This window comes from Bubalus kerabau, chromosome 5 (assembly GCF_029407905.1).
Source record: "Bubalus kerabau isolate K-KA32 ecotype Philippines breed swamp buffalo chromosome 5, PCC_UOA_SB_1v2, whole genome shotgun sequence".
Lineage (NCBI taxonomy): Eukaryota > Metazoa > Chordata > Mammalia > Artiodactyla > Bovidae > Bubalus > Bubalus kerabau.
In genome coordinates, this window is record NC_073628.1 from 104,146,232 (window position 1) to 104,160,472 (window position 14,241).

Here is a 14,241-nt window from a genome sequence, read left to right on the forward strand (position 1 = left end):
AAGAGAGAGGTCAGGACCCTTGGCCCCTGGGGGTGTTGGCCGACTGGGAAGGGTCTGAACAGACAAGATGGCACTACCTGGCCCAGCACAGGCCTACCCTTTCCCAGCATCTGCCTTAGTTTCCTCACCTGTAAAATGGGAATACAACAGCTGTGTCTGCCCCAACAGTCTCCTGGGTAGAGACAGGAGGCTGGGCTGGGCAGGCAGATTCCTCCAGTCCAGCCTGAGGGGCTCCTCAGAGGCAACGATGTCACAGGGTCTCGCTGCCCCCTAAACCCCCAACCCGTCCTGGCTGCCACTATCTGAGCAGGTACCTTCCCCTGTCCCACTCAGGCCAGCGGGCCCTGGGCCAGCTCAGCATCAGAGACGGACAACAACAAAGAACACAGGGACCCTTCCTCCCCTGCTGCCCTTTCACCCTGGCTCAGTCCCCTGACTGGAGCCCCCCACCCCCACTATTCTCAAAGGCGTGTGTGCTGGGATAAGAGCTCCAACTCCTGGAGGGGTCTCTGGGGAGGAGGCAGGCTCTGCCTCCAGAGTTCCTGGCCCCACCTCCCTCATGTGCCCTGGCCCTGGGCCTGCTACTGGTGCCCCAAGGCCCTCATTGCTGCTCTGTGTGAGGCCGGTGGCCGTCCATGGAGCCCCCAGAGAGCAGAGCTGAGCACAGAGGCTGAGCAGCTGGGCTTCGTCCCCAGGGGACAGATAGCAGGAGAGAGCAGAGCTGAGCCCTGCCCAGATAAGACACGGAAAACAACGTAGTCCTCTTTCTCGAGGTCAAGGAGATGTTCCCAACTACATACGCTAAGAAAGGCTCCCTGGAGATCAAAAAGGGAAGGGGTGTCACCCCACAGTGAGTGATGTCAACCCCCCCACAGGCCTCTTCGATAGAATCCATCTTGGCTAAAAGATGTGCACACACACATGGGAGGAAGTGAAAGTGAAAGTCTCTCAGTCATGTCCGATTCTTTGCAACCCCATGGACCGTAACCTGCCAGGCTCCTCTGTTTGTGGGATTCTCCAGGCAGACATATTGGAGTGGGTTGCCATGCCCTCCTCCAGGGGATCTTCCTGACCCAGGGATCGAACCTGGGTCTCCCACATTATGGGCAGATTCCTGACCTTCTGAGCCCCCAGACACGTGGGGGACCCTGAGATAACCCAATCATGGACTCAGGACCAGGTAAAGCATGATGACTGGCCACAGGAAACCCGCAAGAAACACCCCATAAAAGTGGTTCAAACCTCCATGAGGGCACAGCACTCTCCCTTGTGTCTATTCACGTGTACCCTTTTCCTCCTAGTAAGCACTTTTCTGCTTTCACTACTTTCCGTCTTTGTGGGAATTCATTTCCACACACCTGACGGGCCAGGGCCTCATCACTGGCCACTGGTCCCTGCTGGTCTAGTGGTTAGGATTCAGCACTCTCACTGCCACAGCCCGACCTCAGTCTCTGGCCAGCAACCAGAACCCTGCTTCCATCCACTGTGGTCCGAGGCCACCTGAGATCCAAGCCAGGTGCTTCCCTCATGCTCTTAGCAAAGCTCCTGAGACAGGTGCCCACCCGAGGGAGCCCTGGGCAGCGAGCCCACAGACAGAACTCAGCAGCCCCAGGTCCAGCAGACACTATGCAGAGGAGGTGACTGTGGGGGGGTTCTGGGGCATTGCCAGGCTTCCCCAGGGCTGGGGGTCCTTACACACCCTTCTTGTGTCCTGCCTGCCCCCCACCTCCTGGAACCCCAGTGCCTGGCAGGAGTATGGCCAGCTACCACAGCCCTGCCTCCAGCCAAGAGGGCCACCTAGCGCGGCAGGGCCTGAGATGTAGCAAGACAGGCAGGTTTCGGGGCCTTGGGTGCTCCTGCAACCCCCCCTCCCGCCTCCCTCCTCTGGAAACAGCAGCTCCATCCCTTTCGGGGGCCTCTTTCCCATAAGTTAGCGCCTGTGGTGGGGGAGCCCACAATACTCCACTCCATCCTGACCCTGCTTCAGGGCACCCAGGTCATCAATGACACAGAGACGGCTCAGGAATAGACACATGACATATTCAGAGATGGGCGCGCTGGATTCTGGGCAAAGAAGGTCCTTCCCCACAGGGAGGGTGCTGCTGTTGGAGCCTCTACCATAAGAGGAGACGCTGCCTAAGAACAAATCTACCATGGGGGAGGCAAAGCAAGAGAACAAGAGGCAGCTGTTTGAGCACCTGGATCCAGCCATGCCTGAATTCATTTGTACACCTAGGTCCAGCCATGCCTGAAGGTCTCTCTACACCTGGATCCAGCCATGCCTGAATTCATTCATACACCTAGATCCAGCCATACCCGAAGGTCTCGCTACACCTGGATCCAGCCAGGCCTGAAAAGCTTCGTACCCCTGGACTGACAGTTACAGGAGCTGATCCAGTTTCTACTTCGTGATCTAAAATGTGCTAACACGCACACAGAGGAAACTATGTACCTGCGAGCCTGCCTCCTGGTTCTGCAGGCTCCCGAGACAGTTCACACTCACCGCCCCCACCCTGAGTGCCCCGCAGAGGGAAGCCCCACTCACCATGACAGACGTGGTCATGCCCGGCAGGTGGAAGACATCCATGCCGGCCTCCGCACCACCCGCCACTTCCTCATTCCCCTGGCCCGGCTGGGGAAGGTCAAAGTAGGTGCTGTCAGGCTCCCTAGACAGAGGAAGACAGAGCGGGCAGCGGAGCGGTGAGCCCAGACCGCCCAGACCCAGAGCGTGAGGACAGCCCACACCTCCCCTTGCCCCTCTGCTCCTTCCCCTAACCTCAGCTCTCAGAACCCCCAGCTTCCTTGCCCCACCAGCCTCTCCAGGGCTGGTGTGAGTGCCAGGGAGGTGGCCACCCACAGGCTCTGTCCCCTGGACCTCTCCCTGCCCCGAGCCCTCTGGACGGCTGGTCAGAGGAAGAAGCCCAGACTGTGGAGCCTGCGACCCCAGGAGGAAGCCCAGGGCAGCAGCTCCTACCCAGCCCTCTCCGCCCTGCCCAGGGTCCGACACTCACAGAGAACTCCATAGGTGCTGGAACGTGGCCCCCTCATCGGCGGCAGCGGGCTGGGTGGACTGGGACATCTTCCAGCACAGGCAGAGGGCAGCTCACTCTGCGAGAGGAAAGAACAAGAGGGTGGGTTGGGAGGGCGCCTCCAAGCCCTCTGGCCAGCGTCCTCAAGCACAAGTGGCAGGGGGGCCAATGGCGACCACTCGGGGACACCCTTGGGTCCTGGCCGGGCGCAGGCCCCCACCCACCGCTCCTTTCATCCTACCCTTTCTGGGGGTGGAAATCAAGACCCAGGGGTGGGGGCAGCCTAGCCTCAGACCTTCTCAGAGCCATCAACTGTGAAGCGGGGATGATGGCAGCGCCCCCTCATGGGGCTGCTGCAGGGCCCCTTGGGAGCACTGATTTCAAGTCTCAGCCAGATGATTGTACTAAGTGAAGTGAGTCAGAAAGAGAAAGACAAATACCATAGGGTATCAGTTATGTGTATAAGTTATAAACTTGTCTACAAAACAGACTCATGGGGGACTTTCTTGGTGGTTAAGACTCCGAGATCCCAGTGCAGGAGGCCTGGTTCAGTCCCCGGTCGGGAAACAAAAGTCCCACAGGCCACAGCTAAGTCCACACACTGCAACTACTCAGCCTGCACGCTGAAAATCTAGAGAAGCCCCACAGTGCAACAGAGACCCAGCCCAGCCAGATAAAAAATAATAATAAAGAATGAAAGAGGAGAGAAGAAACGGACTCACACACGTAGAGAGCAGACATGTGACTACCAAGGTGGAGAGGGACGGGGAGTTTAGGGTTAGTAGATGTAAACCGTTGTATCTAAAATAGATGGACAACAAAGTCCTACTGTACAGCACAGGGAACTATACTAATATTCTGTGATAAACGGTAGCAGCAGCTCCTGCTGCTGCTCCTAAGTGGCTTCAGTTGTGTCCGACTCTGTGTGACCCCATAGACAGCAGCCCATCAGGCTCCCCTGTCCCTGGGATTTTCCAGGCAAGAACACTGGAGTGGGTTGCCATTTCCTTCTCCAATGCATGAAAGTGAAAAGTGAAAAGTGAATGTGAAGTCGCTCAGTTGCATCCGACTCTTAGCGACCCCATGGACTGGAGCCTATCAGGCTCCTCCAACCATGGGATTTCCCAGGCAAGAGTACTGGAGTGGGGTGCCATTGTCTTCTCCAAACTGTAGCAGAAAATAATATTAAAAAGAATGTATATATGTGTATAACTGAGTCACTCTGCTGTACACCAGGAATTAACTCAATATTGTAGATCAACTACGTGCTGTGTGCTTAATCACTCAGTCATGACCAACTCTTTGCGACCCCATGCACCGTAGCCCACCAGGCTCCTCTGTCCATGGGGATTCTCCAGGCAAGAAAACCGGAGTGGCCCTCCTCAAGGGGATCTTCCCAACCCAGGGATCGAAGCCAGGTCGCCAGCATTGCAGGTGGGTTCTTTACCCTCTGAGCTACCAGGGAAGTATAGATCAAATATACTTCAATAAAAACTAAATTAAAAAATAAAAACAAAACATGAAGATAAAGTCTCTGCTGTGTCTGGGTCATAGTTACACTGGAACACGAGTGGTCATTATTATGATGAACTGTGTCTCTAGGTTTAGCCTGTGGGGGAGACTCAAGCCAGGTTTCAGGGCTCCTGATGCCCCAGCAGCCAGTGACAGCTCAGATCCTGTGTCCCCCTCAAGAAAGGGTAGGTGCAGGGCCCACCCGAGGCTGGAGCCAAGGCCCGGGTAGGAGCCTGGCTGTGCCCAACTGCTGCAGGGCTGGGCAGTCTTTCACCTCTGCGGTGGGATCCTTGCTGGCAGCCTGGACGCAACAGCAATGCCAACCCGGTGAGGCAGCCACCAAGGCCGAGGTGGAGAATCTGCTCTGTCACTGGAGGGGGGGTCACGGCATGAATGGCCTCCCTTCACAGGAGATGCCAAGGGCTCAGGGCCCCAGCCCCCTGTCTGCTGGCCTTTGTCCCCACCACCACCCCTCCTGAGTCCCCATGCCCCAGTCACACCCAAAGCAGCCCTGTCACCACGGCAGTGGCCACGCCAGGCACATCTGGGATCCCTGTTCTTCAGGGAGGGAGGGGCAGGGAAACCAGAGCCCACTCTGCCCACTACCCCCACCGAGGCCCAGGCGACGTCTCCCCTGGGCTGGCCTCCAGGTCCTTGGCAAGGGGCCACAGGAGTCAGCTCGGCCATCTCCTGGCAGTGCCCAAGCGGGCAGGCCTGGACCTGCCCACAGCCGTCGGGGGAGGAAGGGTGGGGCCCGCAATCTGTTGCTTTGTCTGTCCCCAGGCAGTGGGCCCTGATTGAGGCCTGTGGCATGTTCCTGGGGCTGCCACGTGCCAGGCCACCATCCCTGGGGCAGTGGCACGAGCTGGGAGGGGCTGGGCGGGGGAGGTTAAGGTGTGGCCAAGTGAAGGCGGCCGGAACAAGTGGCTTGGAAAGTGCCAGCCACAAATCAACTCCCCAGCAGGCTCGGAGACGGTTCCACTCCCTCTCAGAAGATGGGGCTCAGAGAGGTTATATGACCTGCCAAGGTCACACAGCACAGCTGAAAGTGCAGGGATAACAAGTGGCCTTCTCAGAGCTAGAAAGTAACTTAGTCATGCCTCCTGCCCACTCCACCTCAAACCTTTAGCACACGATCCACAGAGTTTTTACAAGGGGCTGGCCAGCGCTCACTGGCATGCTTCCTGTGCTGGGGAGGTCACTCCCATCCTGGGCTAAGCTGTCCAAAAGCCAGTGCAGCTCCAGTAAGGCCTGGAGTTGGCCATGAGGTAACTTAGAACAGGGTAGAGTTGGTAGGAAGCAGAATGCGCTGTCTGGAGCAGGTGTGGAACAGGCCGCCAAGCTGAAACTGGGTGGAAACCCACCCTCACCCACTCACCATGGGTGGTCCTTTCTGGGTGAGCAGAGATCAGTCAGGGTGGCCTCTTGGTGTGGGCAGGCTGTGCCAGCTCAAGACTCAACTGGCCCAGGACATTTGGTCCCACCCCCTCTATTTTGCCAATGGCCCAACTAAGCCCAGAGATGACAATGCCTTGACTAACGTCACACAGCAAGTGGACAGCAAGATCCTATCTCTGGTCACAGCACCCACAACAGGGGAAATGTGGAAATAGCCCCAAGGAGCATCAGCAGATGAATGAATAAACAGTCCTGGTAGGTCCACCTGTGTGTGTGCTAAGTCACTTCAGTCATGTCCAACTCTGTGCAACCCCATGGACCATAGCCCGCCAGGCTCCTCTGTCTGTGGGATTCATCAGGCAAGAAAACTGGAGTGGGTTGCCATTTCCTTCTCCAGGGGTCTTCCCGACCCAGGGACTGAACCTGAGTCTCTTACGTCTCCCGCATTGGCAGGCGGGTTCTTTACCACTAGCACGACCTGGGAAGCCCTGGTAGGTCCACACGCTGCAGTTTCACTCTATGAAAGGGATGATCTCTCACACTAGCTACATCACTATGCCCTCAGAACCTCACACTGAGTGAGCGGTCATGAGTCTTATGAAACATCTAGGAAGGTGAATCCCCAGAGGCGGAAGGCAGCTTGGTGGTTTGCAAGGACTGAGGGCGGGTTTGGAGTGGGATGGGGTGGGGGGTGGGGTGACTGCTGGAAATAGACCGAGTGACGGTTGCTCAGCCCTGTGAACGAGCCAAACACCACTGGAAGGCTTGCTGCAAAGGGGTTAGTTTTATGTTGTGTGAGTTTCACTTCAATAAAGAAATGCTGAACTTCAGAGAAGGAGCCTGGGGTAGTATGTTGGGGGGAAAACGGCACCACCAAGAATGTCAGGAATATGTCACTCTGCCAGTTACATGAAAATTAAGACAGTTTCTCTCCCGGAGCCTAGTCCTGGTTCTCAGCAACTCCCGCTGCCCAGCACCTGGGGCAGTACATCAGCACTGGGAATCTCCCCGAAGCCCCCTCCCCATGCTTATACACCTGCTTCCCTCCAAGAACAGCCAGGAGGTGGGACAGAGAGTCCCCACCCTGGGCAACACAACCAGCATCTTTCCTAACTACACCCCCTGCTTCACCCCAAGCTGCTGGTGTCAGAGGCGCCTGCACCATCACGCAGGCCAGCTCTGGCTCAGGATAGACCTGCAGGTGCCCAGCCCTCTGGGGAAGCAGGAGGCTGCAGGGGTCCCACCCCAGCCCTCATCACCAGGACTGCAGATTAGACAGTTCAGCCTTACTGAAGGAAGAGGAGGTTCAGGCTCACCAAACTCCACTGTCTTCAGCAGATCCTGCTGCATCTGCCCCCAATACACCCCAAACGCAGGGCTCCATGTCCACTTTTAGCCAGCACCCTGGGACTCACAGAGATTCTGGGATAGACCCCTCTGCCGAAAGGGAAAGCATCACATAGGCCCACCTGGCCCACTGGGGGGACCCCTTTGGTTGCCAACCCGAAGATGGCGCCAGTCTCTGAGGGTGACTGCCACGCCAATCTCTGAGGGTGACTCCCACGCTGATTCTCCACCTGCAAAATGGGTCCAGAAACCTGCCCTGCCTGACTCAGAGGATCCGGGGGTACTCTACCCAGGAAGTCACGCAGCACCCATATCTCCAACATCCCTGGAAAACTCAGAAGAGCTGGCTGCACTGGGCTACATGTGACGGAGCTGCCGACCTAGTATCTACAGGTGTTGGGGACCACCCGCCACCCAGGCAGGAGCTGGGGCGTGAGGAAGAGGCAACACTGATGCCTGGCCTCAGGCCATCTGCCTACCCTGCCAGAACCCCCTGGGCTCAATGGGCACCGCACCCTCTCCCCTGGGCAGGGATGATCTCTTCCCTTTACCCACTAGCAGCATTTCGGCCAAGGTGGCCAAGGTTCGCAGGCATGAGAGAAAGAAAGCAATTCTAAAACCACTTCCTGCAAATTAAATCCAATTTCCCCGACACACTCTGCAAATCTGGAAATGTGCTCACAATGGAAACTGCTTTTGCAAATGATGCAAATTATGTTAAAAATCGCATGTAGGGGGGAGAGACCAACTTCCGATGATATCCCCCAGGTGGTAGCAATGATGCCACAGGGCACAAAAGCATGCTGTGCAGCTCTGCTTTGCCATCAAGTTGAAGTTTCTCTGGAAAGGAAGTGCATCCTGTCACAACGAGAGGAGTCCAGTCCTGCTCAAGGTTGGAGACATGGACGTGAGAGGGTGGGGAACGGCGTGGGTAGGGGCTGGACTCAAGGAATCCCTGAGCACCCGGCCAGGGGAAGCTGCAGTCACGGCAGCGTGAAAAGGGCAGAGTGTAGCCCGTTCTCACGGCAGCTGGCCCGATGCTCAGACACCCCCGACTGTGGGCTGTGGCCCCCAAAACCACTTCACCTCAAGGAATTTCCAGCGAATATTTGTGATTCTGAGGGGTGGGGGCTGGTGGCCCAAAGACCTCAACCCAGGCTTGAGTGGAGACACAGCCCCACGTCCTAACAACTTCATCTGGGGACTCCCCAAGGTCTCTGAGAGCCACCTGGGGGAGGGGACGTGGCCCCACATCCTGCAGTGCCCCCCAGCAGAAAAGGTTCCAGCCCAGAGGCCCAGTGCTGCAGGGGAGAAGCCAGCCAGCTGCTGCCGGGGCCAGCAGGCTCCCACACCGCCACCCCCGGGCAGGTCTCAGAGGCCCAAAAAACGTGCCCCAAGCTACCAAGGGTCCCAGCTGCAGCCCAGGTGGGAAAGACCCAAAGAACCCCACCCTGTTCCCCACCCAAAAACACCTGAGGGCTTTGCCCCAGGCACACAGCCTGTCCCAGGCTGGTGGAAGCTGGAGGCCCTAGGGGGCTAACTCTTCCTTCAGGAGCTCAACCCTCTGACCTCATCCTCCAAGATCCCAGTGAGAGTGACAGCCTGCCCTGGGCTCCCAGCCCCGTCCCCATGCACCCCAGCCAGGGCTGCCTCCACGTTCAGCTCTGGTCCCCTGTCCACTCCCTACCCAACCCTCGTCCTGCCAGGCCAGGCCTTGCCTCGCCTCCTCCAAGAAGCTGCTGACTTCCCTGACTCCGGATCAGAATGCGCCTTATCCTGCCCCCATCACCCGGCTGGTGGCAGAGCACACACAGCCCTGTGCGGCCCAGACAGCAGCCTCGCTGGTCGGCAGGACTTCAAGGCCTTGGGCTTCTCCTCTCCTCTCCCTCTACCCGTCCCTGCCCAGGGCTCCAGAACCAAGGCCCATAAACTGGGGCCCCTGTGACCCTTTGGAAGGGACACCCCATTCATAGAGGGGGCCCCCACCCGCCTATGGTGGGTGTGGACACTTGGCCTGGGCACAGGGAGGGACAACTGGAGCACATGCCCTCCCCCACAGCGTTCAGGGAATGGGTGCGGCCCAGTCACTTTAGAGAGAAAAGACCCAAAGAACCCTACCCTGTCCCCTCCCCAAAACAATCCATCCCGGTTGTCCTCAGTCACACACTGGTTCTTCTTGTGGCTCTTTCCCTGGTTATTTCCATAAACGTAGACGGACTGAAATCTAAGGGGCAGATAAACCTACACCATCACAGGAGGGATCCCAGGGGCCTTCCCAGCCCCTTCCAATACCCTGTGGCTTGTCTTGAGGGAACCCCAGAACATCCCAGCGCCCACAAGTCCCCCTACCCGGGCAGAGGGGTCAGGCAGCCATCACACAGGAGGCCCTGCGGTGACATGGCGCTGTCCCTGGGCAGCAGCCCAACAGAATTCCTGAAGGACACCCAGTGCCCAGCCTCCTGGGCCCTCGGAGCTGAGGGGCTCCTGTAGACCCAGCCACCCACCCCGGAACGGGCTGCCCTTGGCCTGTGGGGCCAGGACAGGGGTCCCACCTGGAATGGTGGCCGGAAGCGTGTCGCCCTCAGGGAGCATGGGCAGCGGCCATCTTCACCTGCCCCTCCCGCCCGCACCGGGCCACGTGGCCACAGGAGGCTGGATAGCCTCTGTCCCCGCTGGCCCAGCAGGGGGTGGGGTGCGGTCAGGACAAGACAGGACCCTCGGCCGGGGCTGGCCAGGGTGGCACCTGGGCCTCCTGTGGAGAAAGATGGGGCCTGCAGGGCCAGGGAGGAGGGCATTGCCACGGCTCCATCACCCTGGGGTGGCTCCCTGCTCCCTCTTGGCTCCGCTCGGGGGGAGCCCAGTGCTGCTGATGAGACAAATTTAGCCTCCCCACCCTGGGGCAGGGTGCGCTTGTGAAATATGAAAACAGCTGGAGCTGCCCGATTAAGCCGCCCTCTCTCCCTCCTGGGCTGGGGCCCCAGGCAGGCGGGGGAGGCCGAGCCTGGGAGCGGCCCGGGAATCCCCCAGCCCCGCCGCCTCTCATCCCGCGGGCCTCTTACTTTTGCTGGTGCCAGGGGCAGGATGGCCTCCCTCCGCACCTGGGCCAGCCTGGAGCACCCTGAGGTTGCCCAGCAGTTTCTGTTTGAATCTAACGGTTGGCTTAGTACCCACGTGAGGCCGGGAGCTGGGCAGCAGCCCTCTGACCACGTGAGCCTCACGCACTTCTGGAAGGAAATGGCCGACCAGATCCTCCAGGGCTGCGCGGCTCTGGCGTCACCCAGACCTCTGCTGGGAGAGGTGCTCGGCCAAGCTGAGTGTCGGGGACCCAGGGGCACCCCACCCCCGCTCCACCAGAGAGGCTGCCATGACCAGCTTCCTGGTGGACAAACTCTTGCAGCCAAACAAAGAAAGAAACGCCAGAGGATGGCTGAGCCCCGCCATGTCCCAGCAGGCCCGTGCACTGACGTGGAAACGTGCAGAGAGGTCAGGTCACTCACCCAAGGGCACACAGCTGGTCACAGCTCCAACCCAGTCAGCTGGCTCTTGACTTTGCCCTCAGCCTGGCCTCTCTAGGAGGGGAGCAAAGGAGGCCCAACTCCCTCCCCAGCCTGCATTCCCACCCACACAGCCCCACCAGCACGCTACTGGGAAGTCCCTCGCCCACCCCTCTTTCTTCACCCTCATGCCGAGGCCCTACCCACATCCGGGCCTCCCCCCCGCCCCCACCCTCCACTGACCTGCCCATGGTTTTCCTCCCATCCCAGCATGTGCAGGTCAGACCAGGACACACAGTCCCTGTCCCCTGGCTTTCTGCTCTGTAGCTCTACACTGCCTACCACACTCCTGGCCCCCGGCCTCCTCTGTCCACTTAGCCCCCCTCTGCCGCTCTGCTCGGCAGCTGTGTGACCCCAGACAGGTGTCTTGCCCATTCTGAGCCTGCTTCCTGTGCTGCGTAGGAAGAGCCTGAGTACTCAGCAGGGCTCTGATACAGGCACGGATGAAGAGCTCGAGATCCCGGAGCGAGCTGTAATGGACCAGCGGGTCCTGAGGATTAGAGTAGCAGCAGACGGGGAGGAAAAAACCTTCTCTGGTCCCAGGCAGAGGCCAGGTCTGGCCGCTGACCTGTCCCTGGTTCGCTTACAGGGCCCTCTCTTCACTTGTCTCTCTAAAAACAAGGCACTTGCAGAGCAATGGATGGGACCCAGCACCCCAGGGCAGCAGAAAGCTGATGTGCCATCCCAGGGTAACGGACAACCCACCCGCTGGAGGCAAGCAATGGATTCCAGCTTGGGCTTCAAAGGCTGGACCCCAGGGGCAGAGGACCAATGGAGAAGTCTCGGTTCCTGCCCAGCCTGGAGAACGGGGGCAGGCAAGTTTGTAGGTGGGGGTGGTGGGGTGTCAGAGGCACAGGCACTGGTGGGGAGAAGTTTTCTCTAAGAAGGCACAGTGCAGGGGGCAGAGGGAATGACCTCACACTGGTGGGGGGGTCCTGGGTCTAAGAAGGGACAGGTCAAGGGCAGCTGGAATGGTGCCCCAAGCCTAACTGCACCACCGCCAAGGGGGCTTCCATGGCAGCATCCAGCCACCTGTCGGGGGGCTGGGAGAGAAGAGTGGGAGCAGAAGCAAGAGTGTCGGTGAGGAAGGTTCAGATAGAAGAGAGGACAGGGAGGGGATCCAGGAGGCGGGGTGGCTGCAGGGCTGGGAGCCTCACGAGGCTGGAGAGGACGGATGAGATGCTTCAAGCAGAGCAGGTGTCTGAGCTCTCGGTCGTGGCGTGGCCCACATGAGAGCCGAGGTGGCTGGGAGTGGACGGCAGCTGGGCGCATCCTGGGCCCTCCAAACCACTGCCCACCTCCAACCGTGCCTTCACATGGATCTGGAATCCAGCGCTCCCCCTGATGGGGCCACCCCAGCCCAGATCCCCTCATCACTGCCCCATAAGCGCAGCAGCCTTTTAGCCAGGCTCCCTGCTCCTGCCTCATCTGATGGCCCCCCAGTGGCCGGATGTAGGCTCATGCACCCCACCTCTGTACCCCCACCAGGTGGAAGAAGTCAACAACACGAAGACCAGACTGTAGCCATGACATAAGCTGCCACTCTTCTGAGAACTGGCCTCAGGGAATTCCCCAGCGGTCCAGTGGTTAGGACTCTGCACTTTTATTGCAGGGGGTGCGGGCTGGATCCCTAGGGGAAACTAAGATGTATACCAAAACAAAAAAAAACAGAACTGGCCTCAAGAAATGGAAACAAACTGACCCTGGAACTGAAGACTAACTGTACTTAATCAAAATGACACTGATGTCATTGATCACCACTGTGTGATCAATTTGAAGATCACTGTCAGAGCTGACTGCTGTTCCTCATGTTGCCCCCTCCCTCCACCTATAATAGCTCTTGCCCCGATACTCAGTGGGAGGGAGTCAGCCTTTGGACGGGAGTCTGCCCACCACCCCCTCAACTCTGCTGCCAGCCTCCGGAAAAAAAGCAGACTTTCCTTTGCACCAGGCTTGCCTCCTTTTGGTTTTTGAGTGACGAGCAGCCAGACCCCACTTTCGGCAATGCTCTCACCTTCCAGTCTGCCAGGCACTCCTGCTGTTTCTGTCTTTCTCCTCCAAGCCACCCCTCCCGGGGTCCCACCTCTACACGCCAGTGTGCCAGCTTCTGTCCTCCAGAATCTTCTCTTCCCCGAGCGAGCATTCATGCTCTTCAATTCTGCCCCACGTGGTCATTCCCAAACCACCTGACCACCCTCCTCTGGACACCTCCACACTCCTTGAAGGGAAACATCATCTGTGCTCCCCCCTGCACAGACTCCTTGACTCTCACCCTGGGCTCCTCGCTATGGGCTCAGGATGTACTAATTTCTACCATCCCCACTAATTTCTACCTCTACCCATCCCCACTCAGCTCTCCACCCACCCCGCCGCCCCCAGCCATCGAGGCTCTGATCTAGTTCGAGAGCTCCAATTGACTCATGAATTCTGCTTTCTGTCTCTGAAGTTAGCTGACATCTGACATAACGTCATCCAAGGTGTCACAACACTGGTCCCTCCATGCCTCACTCACTCCAGAAACACTCATCATCAGCCCTTCTGTCCCACCTGCCTCCCTGCCCCCACATCTCCAAGGTGCCCCCAACCCACCCCCTGGCCCTGGGGGTCTCTGTCTGATAATGATGTGCCCTCCCTCAGTGCCAACCCCAGCCTAGAAGCCTCTGCATTTCTTGATCTCAGTCTTCACAAGATCAAGGCACTGCTGCACCCCACTTTCCAGATGTTCCTACAGAAGCACAGAGAGCAGACCGCTTGCCCAGGGCCACTCACTCAGAAGCTGGGTTTGAGCCCAACTCTGGTTAGGATCCATCCAATCCCTTCCCACCAGGCAGCCCCACCCTCCAGGGGACCTGCTCTCTTGAGGGGCAGACAAGAGAACCAGCCTTCCCCCCACAGTGTGAAGGGTGCGCAGAAGGGGCACGGACAGGCCTGGGGTCAGCCCAAGGGGAGATGAAGGTCCCTGTGCGTTGTCATTTTTGGTCTCACCAGCTGACTGAGGGTGGAGAAGGGGCACCAGCCAGGTGGAGCTCGGCCAAGGACAGGCCCTAATGACCCATCACGTCAGGGGAGGCAGGAGTTTCCAGGCGGGCTGGAGAGGGGACAGGGGGCCCAGAGGCCTTGGTTACAGGGAGGGTTGTCGACCTGCAGCTGTGGGACTCAGAGAACAAGGAGGGGGTTTGGCTCTCAGAGGGATGAAGGGGGATTCTGGTGGGGAAGGCCACCCGGGGGCACATCGTGGGTTTGGTGAACCTAGAGGCTGGTGGTCAGAGAGGCAGGGATTGGCTGAGTCCAGCGAGGTGGGGATATGGACCACAGGAATGCAGGAGGGTGCAGAAGGGGTGAGGACACGTATCCTGTCCTGGGACCCCCTTCCACACTGATCCACAATGGGCTAATTCACT

The 14,241-nt window shown here is 58.7% G+C and overlaps 1 protein-coding gene across 1 annotated transcript in view; it reads right to left on the reverse strand.

Annotated features, from left to right (window-relative positions):
• TP73 (tumor protein p73) overlaps positions 1–14,241 on the reverse strand; it is a 74,092-nt gene that overhangs the window by 45,025 nt on the left and 14,826 nt on the right. Inside the window, exons 2-3 of the mRNA XM_055582469.1 lie at positions 3,012–3,108; positions 2,546–2,666 (exon numbers count right to left, since the gene is read on the reverse strand). Coding sequence (XP_055438444.1) covers positions 2,546–2,666; positions 3,012–3,079 — 189 coding nt within the window. The 5' untranslated portion in view covers positions 3,080–3,108. The remainder of the gene's footprint in view (positions 1–2,545; positions 2,667–3,011; positions 3,109–14,241) is intronic.